Source organism: Manacus vitellinus, unplaced genomic scaffold, assembly GCF_001715985.3.
Source record: "Manacus vitellinus isolate BGI_N305 unplaced genomic scaffold, ASM171598v3 scaffold_12_pilon, whole genome shotgun sequence".
Taxonomy (NCBI): Eukaryota; Metazoa; Chordata; class Aves; order Passeriformes; family Pipridae; genus Manacus; species Manacus vitellinus.
Genome location: NW_021938949.1, coordinates 7,398,146 through 7,423,008, shown reverse-complemented (window position 1 = coordinate 7,423,008; position 24,863 = coordinate 7,398,146). Strand labels below are relative to the sequence as shown.

General features: G+C 39.8%; 1 protein-coding gene across 2 annotated transcripts; it reads right to left on the bottom strand.

Annotated features, from left to right (window-relative positions):
* Positions 1-225: 225 nt before the first annotated feature.
* On the bottom strand, positions 226-24,845 carry IQCE (IQ motif containing E). 2 transcript variants are annotated; one of them, XM_029957896.1, is made up of 22 exons: positions 24,733-24,845; positions 22,963-23,010; positions 22,688-22,730; positions 21,674-21,814; positions 21,249-21,380; positions 20,212-20,282; positions 19,517-19,630; positions 18,865-18,915; positions 18,223-18,293; positions 17,919-17,991; positions 17,478-17,527; positions 14,789-14,946; positions 14,232-14,287; positions 13,710-13,918; positions 13,018-13,122; positions 12,170-12,272; positions 10,770-10,865; positions 10,504-10,527; positions 9,546-9,641; positions 8,406-8,536; positions 7,821-7,939; positions 226-3,614 (listed from the first exon to the last, which is right to left on the bottom strand). In XM_029957896.1, exons 1-22 carry the CDS (start codon positions 24,772-24,774, stop codon positions 3,484-3,486), a joined length of 2,064 nt encoding a protein of 687 aa, XP_029813756.1. In that variant the 5' UTR covers positions 24,775-24,845; the 3' UTR covers positions 226-3,483. The 2 variants fall into 2 exon arrangements, with proteins under 2 accessions (XP_029813756.1, XP_029813755.1); XM_029957895.1 differs by lacking the exon at positions 226-3,614 and having other exon boundaries at positions 7,615-7,939.
* Positions 24,846-24,863: the final 18 nt, after the last annotated feature.

Sequence of the window (24,863 nt, the reverse complement as noted above, 5' to 3'; positions counted from 1 at the left end):
TCCACCAGGCTTTGGGCAGGAACCCCGTTCACTCCTGATGGGACAACCTTAAACCTGTACTAAAGCAGAAATTCCACACCCTGCATGTGTCTGAGTTAGCTTGTTACTATAAGCTCAGGAAAACAGCCAGGGATAAAAGGTCAACCCAGGTGCAAAGTGAAAGCAGGAAACCGGGCAGAGGCCAGAGGGGCAATGCAAACACAGCAACGGCAGCACAAACACATCACCTGTTCATACACAAACTTTATTTCAAAATTCAACAATCAGGAGTAAACACATTGCAATTGTGTTAGCTTTTCAAGGATCCCAAAATAAGTTACATAAAATACTTGCACAGTTCTGAATATTAAAAAGATCATAAAAATTAATGGTGCTCTCGTATGCCAAGATCACTCCTTTTCCATTTTGACTACATTAAAAGTTGCCTGTGCAGGGATTATTTTTATAGCTATGCAAAAAACCATAGTTTTCATGTCTTGATGCCTCAGTAAAGATTTACAGGAAAAGGCACTTAAGGGCAAAAAGAGATCAAGAGAGATAATGTCCCATTAAAGTCCAAACTCTGTACTCACACACAATCTCTAACTAAACACTGCAAAAGGTTTTAAGTTGGAAACATTATTCCATATCAACAGAATGGAAAGTGTGCTTTTAGATTACATAGGTTACAGTGGAATTTAATTTTAATTCAAGACCTTGACGTCCCCACAAGGTTTCCAGGGCTTTCTACAGAAACAGCATGTTTGTGTTGGGTTTATTTTGACAGGTTTGAGCCACACTGATTTTCACTGTCCTCAGCTCCCTGTTGAGGAAAAATGCCATTTATTCAAATAATTTTTTCTTCCATCGTTGTTCCACACTTCTTCCCACAGGTGCTGGCATTCAGATAACCACAGAACAAAACCTTGTGTCCACCACTGTTCCCTTCAACACACTCCATTCCAGTGTACAACACAACCATGTTAAAGGCTACTGATACTGTGGAGGTTTCTCTTCCTACTGTTCCACACCAAACTCATTGTGCAGTGAGCAAGTTCTCCTCCAAACCAAAATATTAGTCTGAAACCCATCTCAAGTAAAGTATCAGATTTTTGATACCTAGGAAATAGCAGTCTCAAATTTAGAAAGCTCTAGACATATTTTCACTCCTTCCAGAAAATGTTTCATCCTTTTCACCCTGATTCTGTGCCTTTGGGTCATCCCAAGATACCAGCTCCCCTTTATGCCAGAAGTTGTCTGTTGACAGCTCTACTGCTGGTCACAGGCTCAGGTAAAACAAATCTTCCTGCTCTGTATCAACTTCCTAATGCTTTCATATTGGTCATTACAGCACAGTAAAGTAAAAGAATGCCATCTTTATTTTATTTGCTGTCTCAGTATTTCCTTATAGGATAACAGCTAGGTAGTTATTTGATATCAGTCTGGGTCCTGACACACTACATACCCTTCCCTTAATGTGTCAGTCCTCAGCTCTAGTTACTCTCTCTGGAGAGATCCATGACAGAGCCCCAGTTACAGACTTGAAATATTATACACAGGCAACTCAGTACAGCTCTGCTTCCATTTAGCAAAATGACCCTTCTTCTTAACATGACTTCCAGAAACAGAGGGAAGCAGGTCTCAGCTTCTACCAAGAGGATTCTATCCCTTTTTTTATTTTATATATATTTTTTTATCCTTTCTGCAGATGACAGTCATGTGACCAAAGTACAGCCAGGAAAAATTTACCCATTGGGAGTGCAAATGACATTCTTCAGGCTGCTCTGGGTATGGAGAGCTCCCAGAACTGCCTTTGGAAATAGTACAGGCAGCATTTCCACCGATGGGATTAAATGAAATCAGCTGCATTGTGCTGCAGCCATCCAGTTTCCTCTTTGGCTGCAAGTACTGGCACAAACTCTGATAAGCCTCAGATAGTGCTTCACTGAAATCACAGAACTGAGACAGCCCTGACTTATTGGTATTCTGCAAAACAGTGGTGACTGATTTTTAATTTAAAAAAGAGAAGGTGATAAAAATCTTATATTTAAGAGTGTGCTTTCTGTTTACAGGAGACTTTATTACTCTTTGGTGACAAAGAAACCATTAGGGTTTCCAGCAAACCTTCACTGTGTGCATGTAAAATTAAATTCTCCTTTCAATAAATATCACGATTAAAAAAACCCACACAAGCATTTTAATGCTTTTGAAGGGTGTTGGTGTGACAGTTGGAATTCTCCAGTCAAAAAGTACAGTCTGCACAGAAGATCTGGAAAGACCCCTCTGATTATATTCTCCACAGCCAGGTCTTTGGTCTTTCCATGGACAATGTTATTGTCAGTGCTGTTTCTGGATGCAGCCTTAATTTCTTAATCCAACCTACCACTTCTGTTCCCAAACCAAACTGCATGGATTAGGCTTTGTTTATTGTACTCATCCTAATCCACAATGCACAGAATTAAGTAGGCAGTGCCCATGTTCTCCAGCACCAGCCTGGCAGAGGCAGATAGGGGTGGATATGGGATCCCTCTCCCAGATTCTGACTGGACCCACTGTGCAGGTGTGCACAGGCAAAGGTAGTACTGGGAAGAGGTATCAACCACAGCAAAGCAACATCAGACTTAAAACCTCAGTGCTCCTCCCCTCAGTGCATGAGCACTGCAGTCAGGTGAACATTTCAGACAGTCCTACCTCCTATGTCAGATGTTTTCACATCTCAGAGATGAGTCTGTATAATGAACTCAAATTTGTGATCTGTAAGCAGAAAGCAGTCACAAGGGTATCCTTCACAGAACACTCCTGCCACTACACACCTGCCCTGACAAATCCAAAAATCTGATTATGTGATCAGACATTTCAAATACAAAACATTCTATACACATCATCACAAGCACACGTGGAAAAAGCAATAAATAAGGAAAGCCAGCTGATACAGTAGGTCTAGAATGGCCTATGACAGAGGAATGGCTTACAAGGTCTGTAAATGTTCAGTATAAAAATAAACAAAAAAAGATACAAAATATGACAAGTAAAATTTTTAAATAGGGAGGCCCAGGTAACAAATACCAGCTGTACCCTTGAACATACACAGGCTGAAAATTGGAGTCACGTCATTAACCACTTTCTGATTACACAAATTATATTTTTAGTTGATCTGAAACAAAACTTTGTTTGACATGAAATAGCTTAAGGCTTTATTGCTTTCACTTGAATTTGTCAACTGAATTTACAATCCTCATTGTGAAACAAAACATTAAAGTGTTTTGGTTAAGTTTTTAAATCCAAACTCTCTGTGCACCAGGGTAAGGTTAACAGTCAGTCAGTGGCTTTTAGCCATAAAGTCTGCAGAGATGACATATGAAAGAATGGTTGAAATAATGTCAACTGCCATTAAAAAGGGGCTGCTATTCCTCCTCTCTTCATCTTTGACATGCCTGATCTTGGTACAAATAGTTTTGTTCGTGAATTCAATAATTCAAGATCACCAGAGCCTGTCACCAAAACTTAAAAGTGGCTGTAGCTTTTCTTCATCTGCAACAAAGGAGACACAATAACAACATCATCCGAGTCGTCTGAGTGAGCTTCATCCCCGGGCAGGGCGGGAGCAGGATGGGACAGACCCTCAGAGGACCTGGCTGAAATGATCCCAGAGGAAACAAGGTCATCAATAAACAACATTGACAAAAACAAGCCCTTGTGAGAAGTGTGATATTCTCCGAGTCACTGAGTTTCCAGACCCACCCACAGGTATGGATAAGCCTGATCTATCTGTTTGTGCAGAGCTGCTCCTGCTCTCCTTAGTGAACCAGCCATGCATGGAGAGTGTTGAGCTGACAGACTGACCACACCTCATTTGTCTTACTGCCTTTAAATCTCTGCAGGTGGTTACACACCACCGAGTAAAGCAATTTGATACTGAAGCCATCGCAGGTCATAAAACCAAATATTTATTACACGCCCAGAAAAGGAAAAACTGACCCAAGCTTAAACTATGCAGAAAGGTAACAATGAGAATACAGATGGAGCAAAGGGAAATGGATACAAAGAGAGACAGAAGCTCTCAGCCACTGTCTTTCATCCTTATACCTGTAAAATACCAAAAATATCATTCACCAGCTGCACTACTGTAATGACAATGAAACAGTGGCCACATCGTGGGGTTTGTTTTATTTTTTTTTAATTTTCCTTCTTTGCCATTTTTCTGGATGTGTGTTTCTATGTGTCTCATTCATTCCAACATGTGAAAAAATATTCAGGGTATGAACAGATAGATCCCTAATGATTCCAGTAAACACTGGAAAACCAGAGGGATAAAATGAACCCATACAAAGTCCCTAACACCTGAAGAACAGAAGCAGCAGCATGCCCTCTACAAGAGATCTATGAACTAAATGATGACTGCTATTAATACCTTCCAGCACAATATCCTCCCCTCAGCTATTAATACCTCCTAGCACAATATTCTCCCCTCAGCTCCACTTACTTTTCAGTTTCAAATATAAATTATCTGAATAGACTCTCCCAGAGAAGAAAACTAATCAAGACAACCTGTGGTAGAAGGGGAAGCAGGCAAGAGGCCATACACTGAGATTCTGACCTGAAATGGAGGGCACACAGAGAATATTACCTGAGGAGAACAGACAAGCCACAGGTCTTGTAGTGAAATAAGAGGTTCCTGACACCGGAAAAAAATCTCCTGGTATGGAAGAACAAGCATAAAAACTGGAATATGAAATAAAGGGGACCACAACTGGCCCAGAAATAGAAAAAGAGTGACAGAGAGCCTGTGAATGGCAAGGAGGAATGAAGGCAGGCCATTACATTGACCTCAGCCTACAGAAGCAAAGAAACACATGACTTTCTAGTTAAGTGAAATTCTTCTTTGCATCAGTCAACAAATGTCAGAATTTTTCAGGAAGGTTTATGAGACAGTAGCTCTGGTGATGCAGAGGAACAAAGGGAACTTCCAGAAGCAGGCATGGTAACTAGAAGCAGCAACTCCAACAATAAACATCTTATACATGAAATAGCTTAATATTATCCAAACCATTCTTGATTATATCCTGCTCTTGATGTCTGAGATTCTTGTCCTCATCTTCAATTTAATACACTTCAGGGACAACTTTATCTTTGTGCTTGTGAAGGTTAAGCACTAAAAAGAGTTAAGGGTTGTATGTAAATTCATTATGATTTCAAGAAAGCCTCAAATGAAGTTAACAGTCGTAGCCAGAGTGGCCAGTAATAAGCAGAGAGAAATTCTGCCCTTAATCGAGATTGCTGTGCATGTACAGAACATATTCTTCCTTCCTGACACTCCCCTGACAGAATGAAACAAAACACCACATTTTGCAGACTGAATAGTTAATATCTGTTCCATTTCATGGGAAACAGCAGACATGGCTTTATAAAATCTCCAAGTACTGTTCACAATCTGAAGACAAGCAAAGCAGCACTGAATGCTACACCAGATTTTTTTAATTAATTTTTTTTTTAGAAAATACAGAGACATCTAACCTGATGCAAACAATGAATCCAAAGTCTGCAATGCTAGACAAGGATTATATACATTCATTCTAGCAGATACAAAAGGTTTTTTAAAACACATTTTTATCTTCCCCATTCCTCTCAAAATAGTGCTGGAAGGGTAGTGAAGTGAAATGACTTATTGCAATATATACACTGACTGGAAGCTTAAGATCATTTTAAGACCTAGAGGTCACAAAATGAAAGTTTGGACTTGGGACAAATGAAGTAAGAGCCTGTCCAGCTGCATGATTAAAAGCTAAAAGAATCTGATTGCTTTAAATCACTCAGCTGCTCAACAAGCTCCTTGTCTCAAGTAGTTTCCAAGCTGCAGGATGACCATGGAAATCCCAATTTACCATCAAAACCCAGTCATGAGCTCAGAGTGGTAGAGGTGGACTTTTGGTTAACTTTAACTTTAGTTTAAGCTACATGAATTGACATGGCAAACAACCAAACAGATCACCAAGGGGTCACATTTCTTCAGAAAGGTGGCATTTACATCAGAATGCTCTCCTTCCTAATTTCTCATTTGGGACAGTTTGGTTAAACACTCCAATACACCATATATTATGGACCTAATAATTCAGAGAGCTTAGTGCCAGGCAGTCTTTGGGCACTTGTGCAGCTACAGAAGCACATACCCAGTATGCCTCTCCATAAGCCACTTGGATACATTCCATCCTCATCCCAGACACTTTGAAAAGGTCTCCCATATTCCTAAAACCAGCAGCAAATTTACCCTGCTTTGCTCCCAATCTCTCCTTTTTGATATTCACCAGTAAAGGACTGCAAGTCTGAAAGTTCATGATTTCCTCTCTATCTCTTTTAGTATAAACAATTCCAAAACTTCTTCACTCATCAATTTGTCATCATAATCTGCAATAAAACTTAGCTTTGGAGACTTCATAGCCAGACAGTGACTGTGCTCTGTTGGGATTCACATGACCACGTTTCCCAGACAAGCTTCATCTTACACCCTTCTTTGGGTCTTAGAAGCATTAAGCATAATTAAGTGATTCTTCCTCTTTGGGTAGAATTTCACAACTGATTTACTCTAGGTTTACACAGAGCATGCCAATAATGACTACTGCAGTAGAGTTCAGGCAAAACAGGGTGCTGCAGCATTTTTTTTTTCCTGGATACTGTCACTAGACATAATTAAGATCACTCAAAACTCAAACATCTTCAGAAGCAAGCACTACCTACTCCTTCACAAAGTGGAATGTGCCTCTGAAAATAGAACATAGTAAAGTTTCTTAAACACATTTTCTTTCGCTGAAGTGTGACCTCTGTTTTCACAACCCCTGCAAATCTGGCTTATTCTCTGTCTCCTATCTTAGAGAAACAGCCTCAGCTGCTTAAAGCATTCTCTGTTTCTGAGCAAGTCTGCAGGGACTGTCAGCTTTTCATCGACAAAAAACAAGTCAATGTTTCTCGGGTCACACTCAAAGTTGCTCTTTTTTTCCCCCCAACTGGTCCATTAAAGCCTAAAATATCCCACTCTGGACAGAACCAACCTTTTTCAATTTGTTTTTAACTCCTTTGAAGCTGCATGTCTGAAGCTGCCTTATCTGCAGCATTGTTTTGCCTTTCCCACTCAGGACTTCTAACATCCTCCTAAAAGCCTCTTTGGCTTTAACTCCATCTTCTCACAAACAGCTATAAAGAATTCAAGAAGAAAACCAAATGGCATAAGAGCCATAAAAAAGACAGATTTTTCTCAGTTTGTATTACAGTAGTACTAGTTGGCAAGGTTATCCAGGACTTCATTTTTCCCCCTCGCTGCAGCAACTGAAGACTGCTGAAAAAAAACGTGACTGAACACACATGGCTGCCTAGGATGGTTCTTTTTACCAGTTGTCTGTCTGTCTTCTGCAGAAACTAAAGTCAGGGTGGTGAAAACATTCTCAGCTTGTCTATGGCTAAGGGCCCAAAAATGTAGTGGAAAGTACCATCCTACAGCTACAGGGATGGGAGGGCTGAAAAGGAACTAGAGAGGCAATACAGGGGAACACCATGTTCCTCAAATAATTACCACTTGCACCAGAGAGACTTTCCAAACCACAGTTGTGACAAAAACACAAAGCACTGTGAGGAAGCTGGTAGTGGTACTCTCAGATCTTTTATTTTTTATGTAAGGAACTGCACGTGCCAGGATAAGCAACATGTCATTAAATTAAGCCCCACACACAGAGTACAACTGTGCACTTGCACATGTGTGTGCACGTGCAGATGTTCTCCATAAAACTGTGTGTGCACCCACTCAAAACACACACACAACACACACACTTTTGAACACAGGGAAATGAGATTACCAGGAAGAGGCGACAGGAGGACTGAAGGAGGTCTCTGGAGTGCTGCTGAGACCAGTTTCTTCTCTGTACTGTAAAGTGCAGAATCTGCTTTCTCACTTGGTGCACTGGACACAGAAGACCTGCAAAGAGACACACTCTAGTAAGCAAACCACTGCACTCTGCCTGAGCTAAGTCATTTGATGGTATTCTAGTTTTCCCCTGTTTTTCCTCCACATAACCCTTAACTTGTACATGTCAGGGCTTCAGATTCATATATTAAGCAAGTGTACTAGCAATCTGTTTGATAGCAACAGCAACCTGGTTTTTTCCAAAGAGTAATTATTTTACTTTACTTCTACTCATTGCTATGGAAGAGAAAATGCAGCAGGATATGGAAAGGCTCCTGTTGCTACAAAATTCCTTTTAGTTGCATGCCCTTTGACTTTTCTCAGGAGCAAGCTCTCCCATGTCTTTGTTGTAACAATGGCCTTGTTCTTTTTCTCTGCCAAGGAACCCACACTAAACTTCTGTTAAACAAATATTCCTCTCTTCTAATAAAACCAATTTTGCTACTGCATGTTGCAGAAATATCTGCCCCTCACTTACCTCTCCTCAAGCAGAACTGTACGTGCTGAGTGAGCCCTGAAAATGGACTGAATGAACGTCACAATCTCATCTCTCTCCTCGCAATCAGAGGACGAGCTCAAGGAGTCTGACATGGAAGACACGCAGGAGTTCTGCAAAGCAATCAGATTAAAGAAAACTGACCTTTTACAGATTGCACAGAAGCTTGACAGAACCTTTCACAATCTTACTCCTGATTGTGAAAGTGGCAGCGGAACAAATATTCCCATCTTTTGGTCTGCAGTCTTTAAGGTTCTGTAGGACTAAATCAGCAGGAAATGCAAACCTGATCATCATGCAAGCTTTGAAGAACCAGCATTCAATTAATGAAAGAGCAGACACCTGCAAGGAAAGTTCATTTATTTTCCAGGAAGGAAATCTTTTGAAGATGAAGGAGGTAAAGCAACCTTCATAATGGATCTATCTTCTGTGCTATCAAGCAAAGTATTCAGTCCTACTACATGGGGCCAGTTTGCCAAAATAAAAGTAAAGTGCAACCAGGTGGACAACCTGGATGGAGAATTACAAATTAACTTTGGCCTGATAAAGGTCCAAAGGATGTTTATATAAATTGGCAAATCATTTACAGAAACTGAATGTTTAATTGGTAAGGAAAATTTTTCATATGCAGAACTAAATAATCTGAAGCAAGCTGAACATGACAGATGACACTAAGTCTTTGGTTGAGCATGGCACATCAAGACTGCTTTATTTTTCAATCTAATCAAAGATGCTTTCCAGATTCTTATTTCTGAACCTCAGTGACAAAAGTTTATCTGTTACTACAATGATCCAGTAGTGAACACTTGAGAGCAGGTGAAGTTTTCAATAGCACTCTGAATTAAGGAATGCATTATTAGTTGATGGGAGAACCAGAATAAAAGAGACCCAACACTGAGAATTTATAGCTTTACTTCTGAGAAAAAGTGAGAACTACAGAAGGTGGAAAAGGGAGCCCAGGGAACGAGCTCAGTATCTTCCTAGAATTACAGTGGAGTTGCCAACCACCACATTAAAACAACATCACCAGGTGATTCAGAGAATCAAGCCTGGAAGTGCAGTCCTTTACACTGCAAACTAAACATAATGGGATGTTGGGATACCCATTTGCCCCACAATTACCTTGTTGAGAGATTTTGCTTCATGGATCCCATTATTCAGTAACAGTTTCTGTCGAGTTAAATGTCCTCTGAGAGCTGCCTGCAGCACCACAACTGCCTAGCAGGGAGAGAAGGAAGAAGATATTAGCTCCTTGGAAAGATAACCCACAGACATACAGCTTTGGGGTCACCTCCAGGGTTTAAATTCCATCTGGGAGGTGCTCATGATTGATCCTATCAAATGCAGGTAAGTTCCAAGTGCCAGCACCAACCAATACAGCAACATGCTCCCATTTCCATATTAGACTCTGGCTACCCAGTGGGCTCTGAGATGCTCTGGCACAATCAAAAAACCAAGCCAAGCCTGGTAGACCATTGTGGTGATAACACTGAATGTAAGTCTTTCCCCTCCACTCAGAGAGTTTACTGGGTTGTTGTCTACAAGAAGCATTTAGATGTAAAGACTAATTTCTGAAAGTGGGATTTTTAATGTTCTAGAAGAAACAAACACAAGATGCCACACTGGGCTATTGGAAAAAACAGTTTAATCAAAACCTTTCTGCAAAACATTTATGAAGAAGTGACTTTGTTTGACAAACTTGCCAATTTCTTCAGAATACTCCGAGACATTTCTCCTTAGCTAAAACTTGAAATCCTACTTCAAATCTTTCTGAAGACTCATCACAGTAAAAATTAAAGCATTATTAGAATTATCTAGTTTAGAAAGAAGTTCCTGTCTGTCGGTATCAAAATTTTCAGAAGTACATTCATCTTGCAGAAGGTACTAAGTAAGGAAAATCTGAGACCAAAAGAGAATCACTGACAAGATATATGAAACACAACCAGGATGTCAGAAGGAAGATTATAAGCCAGCCTGAAGAACAAACATCACTGTGGTAAAACATCTTTGAAGTTATTTGTTTGCTCTTTGATACAAATTAAATCTGTTGTACTGTTTTGTTGGGTGTAAACAGACTCACCTCATCCAGAGCAATTTCTTCTTTCTGAAATGAAAGATGCTCACGTTAATGCCACAAGTATATATGAGCTTTATCTAATAAAGACATTCCAAATATTCCCCAACAATTAAAACACACAGAAAATACTTGTTCCAACCCCAAAAAAAACCTCAAACAACAAACCTAAGGAAAAAAAACCTTTTCATCTTTTAAGATATGTGGACAGATGGTAAAGAGTAAAATTCAGAGGGGCATGTCCTCGCTGTTCCCTGTTAGGACAATCTCACCTTGGTTTTGTACATCTTCCAGTGTCTCTGGATGATTTTGGCTGCTTGTTCTTCCCTGTGATCTTCTTTGCCTTTAACTGTGCAGACTGGTGAAGACTGCAAAGGAGAATCTTTAAGTTAGTACAGTCAAGACACAAAGCTGTGAGGGAGACAGGTTACTAATGACTCAGGAAAATCAGCACCAGAGTTCATCCTGCCTGCAGGGCAGGAGGAAGTTCAAGAGGAAACTCTTAGTTCTGAACCCTGCTCATGTTCAAACCCATCATCCAGATGAGTGTTACAGTGAAACACAGCCCTGCCCCCTTTTTAGCCCTTAGCAGAGCATGGGAATGGAAAAGTTCTCATCTCCACATACTCCTATTTTTCTATGCTTTGCTAAGGCACAGCTAACTCACTGCTTTGTTGATCAGAAATGGTTTGTATGTTATGAACAGACTGAGAAGAAATGTCAGGTTACCTAATTTTGCAGTTCTCCAGGAAAGACAAGTATTAATTAACTAGGGAATTCTCTAATGTCTCATCCTGGCAACTGTAGCCCCATAATTATCTGCTTAAACTTACTGATTAGTTGGCCTTGTCTGACACTGAGCAAACAGAGGGTTTTGTGTAAGTTGGCATAACTCTACTCTTCTATCTTGAAGAAATTAATTGGAGGACAAAGAAAGAAACCAAGAACAAAACAAGATTTTGTTCCAGTTATTTCTTCTGAGGTGTGGCTGCATATTCCACCTCTCACCATTTGATCCTTTTGATCCCTAATTATCCCACACTAATTGTCACACCTCACTTGCCAAACAAAAGTTAGCTGCAAGTTTAAAAGACTAATTTAATTTATTGGTGTAAAATTTTAAATAGAGGAACAAGAGATTTTATAGACTCTAAAAAAACCTCTTGATTTCATGAAAAGGATTTATTTATAACCTAAAAATGCCGAGTTACAGGCTTAAGTTTAGCAAATGGATCATGTCATATTAAAAATGACAACCTACCATTAAAATGAGAAATTGGTAGGAACTTAGTGATAATTACAAATAATGGGAACATTTCAATAAATGGATGGTTACTGGCCAAGAATATATATAGTCTGCAGAGGAAAAAAGGAGCTGTTTGTTGGCTGTTTTTAAAGACTTGAGTTATTTGGTATTCAAAACATCCTCTAGCATCCATCAGCCTATAACACAAAAAAAGACTCTAAAGAATTGCACAGTATATCAAAAACCAGAACCCTCTTAAGCAAGTGGACATTTTTATTCATATTTTTTACTACATGTATTTCAGGGTCTATTTATTTTTAAGTGCAATCAAAATCCCCAGGAATAATTTCCCAGTAATATTTAGTGAAATGAGCTTAACATGACTACACAAAAAACCTCCAAACCACACACACTGTGTGTCTGTACCTTATGAAGATTTTCCATTGTATCTTCTGCCATTTGTCTTTTCTCTTCCTCCAATTTTGACTCCAGTTTCTCTACTTTCTGTGTCAGGTTCTGGATTTCCTCACTATGGTTGGAAAAGTAAAGATATTTATAGCTGGAAGTTTTCTGATGTTCCTGCTTTGAAAATACTGAACTTATTTCATAACACTTGGTTGCTTTGGGCTTTTTTTTTTTTAAGGCCAAAATTGGAAACTTCTCAGGATAACAATATCTATTCTCATAGTAACAGACATGTAACATCAATTCTCAGGTTGTGACAGCACAGCCTTATTCTAAAATTAAGAAGTCCCAAGGTTACAGTGGTACTCTTAATACTATTAATAACACATCTAAATCTGCTACAGTTTCATATTTGTCAGTCAAACTCCTTTCTTACAAAACAATTATGAAGTCACCTTTTTTTGACACCCTCACACAGGATTATTACTCACAGTTATACAGAATACATGGAGCAACTGGAATGACACATTGGCAATGGTCTAGGAGCACAGGTTAAGGTAAAGATACCACAATTTTTCCTTAGAGAAAACATCTCTGAGCCCAACATGGTAGCTATTTCCATTTATCTTATTAATTTTTATTATAATTTAATTCTTATTTTTACTCCCTAGTCTTCCACTTCCTCTAAAATCACTCAACAGAATTCTTCCACCAGTAACTTACTGCTTTCCAAAACAGTTCTGCTTAAAAGAATTCCCAGCTTCTTGCAGTTCAGATGAACTCCTATGGATTTTGAGCCACTTCAAAAGAGAATTATACTTCAACAGTTTTTTGGTTCTGAAAGGATCTACTAACACAAGGTGTGATACCTTAAAGTCTGTTCTTCTGTACTCTTTTCTTCCATCTTACTCTGCCACTTCTGCAGCTCCAGCTCCACTTCAGCCTTAGCCTGCAGTAACTGCTTGATATCTGATCTTTGAAGGAATAAGGAAATCTAAGTGATACTTAAGGCATTCATGCTTCCGCAAAGTAGTTATTTTTGTTTAAACTTCTAAATAAAATGGCTTTTCTCGAATTTGTAAAGTAACTAAATGCTCAATTTTTCCTTCTAAACAAAACAAAACACAAGCACACGTTGTTCAGAAGGAAAAGGCCTCCTCACATGCTCTCACTATGCATCTTCATTCAGAAGTGACACAGGACAAATCATGTTGAAAGAAACCCACAAACTTTTACAGCACAATACACTTGCAAGAAGTGCTGCATAAAGAGACACAGAATCCATCAAAGGGTTTTCAGCGTGGTTGGCAGAAAAATAAGCCTTGAAAAACGTGTGAGAAACAAGCAGAAATTCTCATTTTCCACCCTCTGACCTTTTTTTCTGCAACCTACAAAGAGAGTAGGATTAGAAGAAGCATTTGAAATAAAAGCTGAAGGGACCCTCAAAATTAATTTTCTTGCTGAAAAATGTGAAGTACTTTTTACATTATTTCATAATGTGATCAGAAATAATAATTCACACCTACAAAAGAACAACATCCCAGACAAGAGTCACACTTACTCTTTACTGAGTAGGAGATTTTGAAGTGCCTTCCTGTCACTCTTCAGTTTCTTCACTTCCCTTTGGAGACGATGGCATTCCTCAACATGGTCTATATATTGGGGGGCTGGATGATCCAGGTCTACAGAAGGTGAAGATGCCACAGCAGGCAACTGTGATGAATCACTGTCTGCTGGTGACACCCTGGTGCTCTCCATGGCACATACTTTCTAAGCAGGATAAATTTACATGGAAAACACAAAAGAGAAAAAAAAGGGGGGGGGGAGGAATTCAAATTTACTGTAAAAAAATTTTAGTTAGTCCATGAGAAAAGATCAAATGAAAGTTAATTCTAAAACGTGCATCTATATGTGACAAATATGAGCAAAGAAAACAGGGAGGAAGGGCACATGCTACAGACATCAGTTTACATGTGAGGCAGAACACACACAGCTGATACACTGAAGGGTGATGTGCCAAGGGAACAAGCCAGTGGTTCTACATTTTCTGCTCCAAGACAGGTAAGGCCACACAACCACTTACTTTTTCCAGTTCCGAAATCCGCCTCACCAGCCTCTGTCTGCTCCACTCACTATAATCTAAACACAATAACAAAGCTTTAAACACATAACTACATCAGTGGGTCAACATTGTTCTTGCTTTTTGAAACTTCTGTCCATACAGAAAGACCATCTGAAGACCTTTGAATGCCAACTTTAAATATATACCAATGGAAAAAGGAGAATGGGCTTAAAATATGCGACTTCTAAACCAATTAGCTCAGAAATCAATATAAACCATTCACATTCATCAGCTTTCAACAACTGAAAAACAGTTTTTCAGTGCAATGCTAAATCCTCTAGTGATTCCAGTTCAGAATTCTCAGGCATAATAATAGAGGAAATGCAGGTCTGACTGGAGCAGCACATTCAGAAGTCAGAGTGACTCCTGTGAGGAAGTTCTCATTCCAACCTTTGCCACTCCCAAATCTTCACCTTTGTAATAACTCCCTTATTTCTACCACTGCAGGGTCCTGCTCCCAAACTTTCAGCTGTTACCTAAATCCCTTGTCCCACATTCATCAACTTTTCAGCACATACTTTTTGTTTTACTGGGAGGAGGAGAACTGCTCAGTACATGATCCAGATCTTCCTTCAGCCTCCGATTCTCAGTCTGCAACTCCTTGATGTTCCTGGACAATCTCAGGACAGCAGCATTCAGTGCCTTCAGTCGCTTCTGGGTATCTCTGCCCTCTGTACTTGGAAAAGGGGCCAAAACCAGAGAGTTAACTTTAAAGGACAGGACAAAGAACCAGCATTAAAAAGAGTGGAGCAGCCTCACTATTCGAGTCAGCTGGCTAAGTTAATTGTCTCAGCTCCCCCCAGTAGCATTTCTCAACATCCTTTACTTGGGAAGTTATCTATTCTTTTAGCAGAAAAACCCATGCAAAGACCATCTTGCTCAACACTTTGATAATTGTTTTAATTTGCGTCAAAGGAAGAAGATACTTTAAAACTTTGAAAATTCATTTATTACTTTCACTTCCTCCCCCACTCTGTTTCATTAACACATCAACAAGGGTGCTTGTATGAGTGTTGCTTATTTTGCTTTCTGCTTGTTTTGTTAACCAACTTTCTAAAGCTTTACCAGCACCCTGAATCTGATTTAAAAAACACTTATCTTCAGCCAACTGTGAGACTCCTCCAAAAAACTGTTCAGCACAGAGACCTGCGTGCTCTAAACTGCTGTTGTTCACCTAACAAACAACCTGAGACTGGGAGAGAGAGAGGGCTGTACACACACAGAACAACTCTCTAACAAATCCAACACACAAGTGTGTTTTCAGACAGCTGGGAATGCTGCTCTAATGTAAGAAAAACTATCCTTGCGTCTATAAACCCCAGAGAAATTTCTTCATGTAAGGTATGTTTCAATCAATCAGAGATTTGAAACAGATTTGAAGAATTCAGCTAACATGGGAGTAAAAGACATCAGAAAAGGGAAAATGAAAAAAGAAAAGAGAAAAAGGAAAGCCTGCTATGTGTTATAACTACTTTAAATATGAAATATTTGTTCTTCATTGCTAATGAGAAAAATCTTAAAAAAATTACTTCTAGAAATAAAGGTCTGAAATAACTGATGGATCTAGTTTTGGACAAATGCCACTACCAGTGACAAACACAGAACAGTTTGTGAAGGAATCTTACATCCCACCCACAGGAATAATTACAAGGTAAAGCAAGAGACAGCCTACAGTTGGCCTATCAGAGTGAGAAGCTGAATTTGATCTCCTTTTCAGAAATTAAAAGGAAATGAAGACATAAAAAAACAAGGCTGTCCAGATGTCATGGATGACTGTTCATACAGCTGTCCCAGGCAGGAGGAAATAAAGAGTGAAAACCAAAACACAACACACCACCAAAACCAGGCAGGGACTGAAACGATAGAAATCATAACCATACCACTGAGTGACACCATTTTAGGCTCATCAAAACCTAAATTAAAGAATTGCAGACCATTCTGAGGACTTGAAAGGCTGCCTAGTTTCCAGCTACAATTGAATTCTACAACTTCACATATAAATAATCACACTTTAGCATTTACACTGAAAACAGGAGCCAAATGCCATTCACTTCAGCCAGAAATAATGTAGACAAGCATCATGAAAGAAACACTCTCCTACAATACCTTCTATGTGCCAGAGCCCTGACCTTCAACATCATTTATTATTTCAGTGCTCGGCCTCTCAAGTGGAGACTGACAGTCACCTAATGGAGGGAGACTGCCCTGACCACTGCTTTTTGAAGCTATGAATAAATGAGGACAAGGAAGAGACCTGATGACTCATTTTCACCTGTAAATAAATTAGGTGTGATGGTTTACAGCCTCAAGAGGCTGGTCACTGCATGCCTGAGCCAAAAGAGAGAATTATTTTTTTAAAAACGGTGACAGAACAAATTGCAGTTTTCAAGCCACAAGTAACAGTGAATTAGGGAAACACAGGCAGTATAAATAATGACTCTAAAGAGTTCTCATATGTTTCTATCAATCTACATAATTACACCCAACATTAAGATGGTTGCCTGTAGTTAACATGAGGAGGTCAAGCATATTTTGAAGTGGTGGGGTAACAAATTTTCCTATCCCACCAGACACTCTTACCCTCTTCTGAGTTTGGACAACATGCACTTGCATTGATGCTTTTAATTTGTCTCTTACTGGGGCTTTGTCTTCTGCCTTTGTGCTTTGATTTTTATTGCTTCTATAGACTGCTCACCCTCACCACCACTGACACACCCACACACCAGTGACAAGCACAAGTTTCTCTCACAGGGACTTACCAGTCTGTCTGTACTAAAGAAAAATAATGTTTACTCCAAAAACCCTTTCTTTGCAGCACACATCCTTAGAGCAAGATGCAGAACTGACTCAAGAGTAAAATGCCAAACACCTAGTGAGTTTTTTTTCAATCACCAGTGATGCCAGAATACATGTGATTATGGGGGAAGACGAATTTTATTTAAGAAATAAATTCTCAGAGCTTTCATGTACTTCTAAAATAGCTCTAGTATTTTTCCACATCCACAAAATGATTTATCTACAAGAAAAAAAAGTGACTGAGACATATGCCAAGGCTGTGAAGCCAACCAAATTAGTACCAAAAAGCAAATCCAGCAATCTAAATGACAAACTGTTCCCCTGTAGTAGTTTTCCATCAGCTACAGTAGTACATGAGTGATATATCAAACACATATATGCAAATATTTGCCTCAAAAGAATTAAACATACTTTTTCCTCATAGTCTCAGACTTTGCCAGGAGGAGTTGGAGGCGATGAACCTGGGAAATACAGATTCCATTAAGGAGCATTAGCAATGTCAGCTTCCACAGCACAGATTTATTCACCAGGTGAAAATCAGAACAAGACTTTGGGTAGTAGCAAAGGTAACAATGCTATCACTGAAAATCAGGCTACTGTTACATTGGCTTTCATCTTGACAGTACACTTAGGGATGTACAGTAGTTTCTTTATTTGCCCTTTTTAGTTAACATGCTCAACTTATTGAAGGAAAACATTTTTTCAGTACATGCAGTTGGAGCTATGAGAATATCTATGAAAATAGGTGCAGCTAAGCTGTAAGAAACCTATCTAAAATATTCCATTTATGTTTGGACTCAACAACTGAACAGCATCCCCTCCTGCATGCACTGAAGGACCTGTCAGACCTACCTCTTCATAGTAGGTTTCCATAGCTAACCTCACTTCTTCCAAATTGCTGGTCTTCATGTCTGCCTGGAATTCACTGAAAATAGAATAATACAAAAAATAACCCAGTCAGACCAGCAAAGACACTGCAATACCTATTGGTTCACAGTTTCTGGGTGGGTGTTTTATAATTGCTAATACATTCTTGCAGTTTATTAAAATGTCTTAAGGAATATAAGAACACAAATGCAAAATAATATGGATTTCCAATTTTCTTTATTAGCTCATCCAATTCATGCCTCTACTCCTTGCCCCCACAGAATCATACTTAATTGTGTTGTCTTTCTCCTTGCACTGCTGTTCAAGCTTGAGAATATTCTGCTTTAATCCACTGACCACCTACAGAAAGAATAAAACACTCATGAGTCCTCGAATAATCTCTCTTCACATAAGTTCTATTCCTCCACAATCTTGCCCTGCCTTTATAAATTGTACCTAACAAGACATACTTATTCCTACATACTTCAGTAGTTAGTAGATCATACATATCTGCTACCCTGTGAAAAAGAGAATGAAATGATCTAATGAAAAGATCTAATGAAATCAGATCCCTAATTTGTATCTGTGGTAACATCACCAGCTTAAGAATATTTATACACAATTGTAAAATAAAAACAACTTTGCCTATTATCTTCCTATACCTTTGCCTATTCAAAGCAGCAAATAAAAGGGAGAATACTCCCTAAACAGACTCAAGACAATGACAAAGAAAGCTCCCTAAAATAATGTTAATTCTAGATCTTTGTTACTGGTTGACAAAGCACCAGTACTTTACCTGACTACAGAGATAAAGGTTACGTGATTCCCTAATTGCTTGTTTTTTCTCTACTTCATTTTATTTTCAGTAGTGTTTCAACTTGGCAAGAGGAAGAAGGAAAAATGAAAGCAGAAATAATGAAGAAACCATTACCCATCCATTATCATTCTTCTTTTCTAATAAAGCTCGTGCCAGCTCAGAGCCCTGAAAAACAAGACACAGAAAGCAAGTGACCAACCCTGCTACTTTATTCTACTGCTGGCTCTTCCCACAGAATCTTCCAACCTACTCATCTCCACAGTCACTTCACAGACCAAATTCTGAAGTCCCTATGCTCATTATTCAATATTAGCACATTTATTGCAGATCTGCACACAGAAAGTGACAGCCACGAGAAATTCAGTGGGATTCAAGTCTAAGTCTAACCACAAACACTTCTCAGCCTTGTGGGTCTGAAAATAAGGCTGCTCTTTTGCTTCCTGGTCAAGTCTCAGGACTGACTGCATGCACTGGTCACCCTGCAAGAGGTTAACTCCCTTCTGCTCTCAGGCAAAATATTCAGAAAGTGGGCCCCTAAAGAGACAGCATTTTCATTGTACCTTCAGAAATTACAGGTATCTTTGCTAAATGAAACTTATCTGCACTGCATGGCATAATCTTCCTTGGAACTGAGCTGAGATGCACAAAAGAAATCCCTTCACACCAACCAGCCACCTCTCATATTCAAGCTCATCATTCCTAGGGGTCAACATGCAACAGACTTGCACTCTTCTGTCCCACTTCTATCCCCCCAAGAAATAGTCACCCTGGAAGGATCCAACAGTTGTTCAATCTGTTTATCCTTCCTACTGTTCTCCTGTTCCAGTCGACGGAGCTTCGTTTTCATTCGATCGCCCTCGTTTTTCTGAGCTTGTATTGTCTAAGAGAGGGGAGAAAAATTGAAAGCACATTTCACATTTCAGAAATAGGAACACACATTTTGATGTCAGTAACAATCCAATGACGATGGTGACAGTGAAGCAAAAGAGAAACAACAACAACAAAAAAATACCATCCCTCTGGAGCAGGGCTGACAGATCAGGGAGGTGACAGTCCTCATCTGTCATACACTGCACTCACCTCAGCAGACAAATTGTTAAAGTGTGATCAGTAAATGAGTAATGGACAGGAAGCTGAGGGGGAAAAAAAAGGAGGTGGGGGCAAAGAAACTAAAGGCAATGAACCTTTTTAGCATCCAGCTAGGGCCATGGTTGGGGCTCAGCACTGGCTACACTTCAAGGCTTCCACATCCAGCACTCAGAAGCATCTATCACACCATGAGAACAATGAAACTGCCTCAGTCTGACACAAGTTTTAGTTAAGCCTTACATTACAAATGCAAAAAACGTGGTGGATGTCCCAGTTGTAGAAACCAAAGTATTCTGGAGCAGTAAGGCCTGGGCACCTTCAGGTGGAGGAACGACACTGTGAATTTTTCTGTAAGTATCAGAGAGACTGTACCTTTTTCAGTTCTATAATTTCATCATACATATCTTCTTTTTCTTTGTAGTCAGGAGTTCCAGGAATGTAGCCTACAGAAAGGGGTATGTAAAATAAGTAGATCCAAAAGAGGTATTTTTAACTCATCAAGAACCTTACAGTTCAAGATAAATATCTAGAACAGCACCAAACTGGAAACTAGGCTTTTTTTTTTCCTAGAAGAAAAATCAGCAAGGAAATTAATTTTAGAAATGGAGGTGAAATGGAGGTGTAGCTATATGAAACTTCTGCTAGATTTTACAGCCAATTTCTCCTAATTACTTCTCTCTGGTGCTATATTAAAATATCTATCTCAAGAAAGATACAAATTCCACAGAAGACTGAAGTCTTCTCATCCCAACAAATCTATTATTTACAAAAGTTTTCTACAAGGTGTCCAGAATCCACTTTTCTCTGTATGCTTAACATGTGATAATCTATCAACTTCAAAAGTGGTCAGAAACTGTGTATTACCAGTAGAAATATAGGTGTCATTTTAAATGGAAGTGGAATTTTTAAGTTCACAGTTCTGCTTTAAGAAAAGCAGGATTAAAGTTTGCTCTTCTCATAAAACTCATTTGATCTCAACGTCACAACCACACGATAAAACACTTTCTAGAGAAGAAGTGAAAGGAGTCAATTACACAGAATTTCAGGCAAGCAGATGGTTTCTATCAATGGTTCCTAAACTATGTTTTGCAAAGTCACAATAAATTGTCTACAGCTGTCCCATTGAACCATATTATACTTGCAACATTTTCAGCTGCAAATGCATGGCAATTTGCAGAAGTTCTGAAAGCTAACAGTGATTCATTGCTCAAAAAAAAAAAAAATTGGAAACCCCTGCCTTAACCAATTTAGAAATTTCAAAAAGTATCCCAGGGATGATATTTTGACACATATATTTTAACCAACTGAAATGGCTCTTGCTTTATTGAAGCAAAGATCTTAAGCAATGTGTGTTTTTACAGAGGAAAAATATCATTAACTTTTATCCACCACACCACTGCAGACTTTACCATTACTAGAAGAACGAGAATGTTTTGGCTTCTTCATTCCTAGAGCTTCCTTCAAATATTCTGGAGTGCTACTGGAAGTGTTGGTTCTCATATGCCCCACGTCAACATCTGATTTCAGAGGATGGCTCATTCCTGCCAACAAAAATGGAACAAAAATGCAAAAATCAGAGCTAATTGTGAATTAAATGTGTGGATTTATTCTGAGCAAATGTAACATAGAAAGCTCCAGATGCTGTTAATTTTTCCCTCTATAAATTCCAACACTCAAGATCAGATAATTTCAACCTCCCAAATAAATAATAGTGAAACGACTTCCTATGCAAACTTTAATCAAACACAACTCTATTTTTTAAGAGTTTATACGTTAAGCTGTCCACAACACCCAATTTTATCCATATATGCAGATCTAATTTCCATACTATTACCTTGTTTCAGTGATTCCAGCCACAGCTGCCTTGGCTTTTTTACAGCTGCACTCTCTGAACATGCACTGCCCGTTCCCTGCAGAGATCGCCAAGCTGCAGCTTTTTTGGGATACAGTTGTGTGCTAGAGCTGTAGGGAGACTCTGGAGCAAAAGAAAACATCTTAGTGCTGCCTTAAGGTCACAAAAATTCTTGTTGTCTTGTGCTTCAAAGTTCTCAGACACAGTCCTAATACTTATAAAATTAGAATTAACAGTGTACTAGATCCTGGCTTGTACAGAGTAACAGGACACTCACCTAAAAAAAAACCCCTAAAAACACTGTATAGAAAAAATAGAATTCCAAAAAATGAAGAGGCTTAGAAAGAGGCATAATGACAGTAATAAGATTCAACACATGGAAATATTTACATGTACAGTTTGGATAGGCAACCTTAAGATAACTGCACATCTAAATTAATGTTGTTAACAACACTTTAAGATAAAGTCTTCTTTGAAACGTTCACTGGAAGCCTAAAAAAAGAGTTAAATGGAAAAGTATAGCAAGAAACAAACTTCAGAAAAGAAAAGGACAAAACCCATATTAAAAGTGCAGATCTAATAATAACATTGTACTTCTAAGATTATGTGAATAAAAACCCCACCAACAAACCCAACAAATGAAACAGAGAACTGCTAAATCCACACACACATATCTACTGGGTGGTAGGGAGCTCCAGTAATTCTACATTGCAAGTATCAGCATTTCTCCAAAACTACAATAAGAAATTCAGAATATTTGCCAATAGAATGAATCACATGATAAAAAGTAGCTTATGCTGGAGAATCAAGAACTCAGCTATTCCATAAACTTCAACATTTAGCCTATACAAGTAGACCTTGACAGGTTTCAGAACAAATCTCAAATAGGTGTGCTCTGCACACAGCAGTGAATCATTCTGAAGAGAAGAACAAGATGTCTCAAATAAATACTTCAGTTTCTGTGAACAGCAGAAGACAAAATTTTGCAACACTTACTTGGTGACTTGGGAGGCTTGTGAAAAATCTTCTTCTTTAACTTCTGAAAGAGAAACACATTTTTATGATTGAAAATATTCAACTCTTAAGATTTCTGCACAAAATCTTAAAATTGGCTCCATTGTCTGTGTATGTCTTGTATTCTAATAAGACAAAATCTTGTCCATAGAAAAGAAAAACAGAAGCATTAGGTATATGCAGATTTGGCCACATCCATGAAGGTGGTGCCCACTGAAGTTTGATGCCACAGATAAACAGTTGACATGAAAACTCACCATTTCTGTGTCTGACTCACAGGTTATCACAGACAGGCTGTCATCTCCCTGGGAAAGACACAGGAACTGTGACATCTGCTGTTATAATACACATCCAGAAAACTTTATATCATTTACTATCACAACAAAGTGAGAGTGCAATAAATCCAAACAGTAAATGTTGTCACCAGATCCTCTGTTTCTCTTCCATTTCATTTCTCAAATGTCAAATGGATGAGATAGGAGTTTTCAATTCTTTCTGATAAAAAGAAGCCATTTGTCAAAACCACTTAAGTTGCTGAGAGATGGCTGTCTCAAATCTCAGCATCACTTGCTGTAAAACAAACGGTCCTGTGATGTTGCGCAAGTCACTTCAGTCATGAACCATCACAGAATGGTTTGGGTTGGAAAGGACCTTAAAGATCATCAAATTCCAGCTCCCCTGTCATGGGCAGGGACACCTTCCACCTGAGTCACAGAGACTTGTGCACTGCAGTGCACAGCTGAACTTCCAGCTGGTTCTGCCTGAATTTCTCCACCTGTTAAGCTGCAACTCATTCACCTGTTCCCTTCCCCACTCGTTTGTCCTACCCTTGCCATGCTGTGGGATGGTTCAGTTCCCACATTCAACTGGAGAAGTGATCAGGCTGAGGGAAAAAAACTCAAACCAAAGCAGATGACAAGTTTCCCTGCTTCTCAAATGTAACCATATTCAGAGCAGAATGGAAATTTCCACTTTGCTTTCAAGTTATCTGGATGCATTCTGCCCTCACAAAGACCTTTTCCACTTGCTGAGGACTCCATGGCACTCAGCACCATTCTTTGGACAGATGCTGATCTGTGTCTGTCAGAGGCCGGGGAGGGGGTGAAGTGTTTTTGAGAACCCTGGTTGGCAGAACAGGAGAAAGGATTGACCAGAGTAGGTAAAACAACCTTCTGTGCTGGCTGAGAGGAGGCAGGTCTGTATCTCACACACCATGCCACACAGTTTTTAATTTCCTGAGGTGATGCTCCTTGCAGCACACTGATTATTTTGGTTATTTTAAGGCCTCTCACTCTGAAATATCTCTCTCCCCAACTGCAGCTATCACACTTGGAATCAGAGAATGTGGAAGGCGCTCAGCCCTGATAAATGGTAAATAACAAAACATTCATCAAGACACAAACATGCAATAACAAAACCATCCCTGTCCTTGGAAACCTTCACAACCTCTTTGCTCCTGAAAAACTGGCCCAACTAGAGCCACTCACGACAGGAAACAGGAGAACGTGGGGGCTCCCAAAGGGGCTAAAAATCTCCACCTGGCTGCTGAGGGGGTGGGAAACGAACACCAACACAGAATCACAGGATCAATTGGGTTGGAAAAGACTTCTGAGATCACCGGGTCCAACCTGTGACCGAACACCACCGTGTGAACCAGACCATGGCACTCAGTGCCACGTCCAGTCCTTCCTTAAACACCTCCAGGGACGGTGACTCCGCCACCTCCCTGGGCAGCCCATTCCAATGTCTAATCACCCTTTCCGAGAAGAAATTCTTCCTAGTGTAGAAACTAAACCTGCCCCGGTGTAGTTTTAGAAGATGCCACCCCCACGCCGTTCCATGGACCGGCTAGGGAGACAGAGGCAGGACCCAAGAGTCTCTCGGGCTGGACACGGACCAAGCCATCCTCCTCCCACTTACTGAGGGGGCTTTGTCCCGGCCCCGAGGGAGCGCTTCACGGGCCGGGCCCGGGCTGAGGCAGGCCTAGACCTGGCGCCTCCTCCTCCTCCCCGCGGCTCACTCCTTACCAGTTCCCCCTCCGCTGCCGCCTCGCCGGCCCCGCGGGCCATGCTGGGAGGGCGGCGGGGAGGCCTCACGGGGCGGCGGGGCCGCGGGGCCCCCTCGGGCCGTGTCGGGGCTGGGGGCGGCATGGCCCCGT

Bases quoted from the DNA above. Each gene is read 5' to 3' on its own strand.
- IQCE (XM_029957895.1), bottom strand. From the start codon at position 24,774: ATGGCCCGCGGGGCCGGCGAGGCGGCAGCGGAGGGGGAACTG. The intron at 17,528-17,918 runs GTAGGTCTGACA...TGTATTTCCCAG, and splicing joins TGGAAACCTACTATGAAGAG to GTTCATCGCCTCCAACTCCT. The intron at 10,866-12,169 runs GTACAGACACAC...TCTCCTTTGCAG, and splicing joins CAATGGAAAATCTTCATAAG to TCTTCACCAGTCTGCACAGT.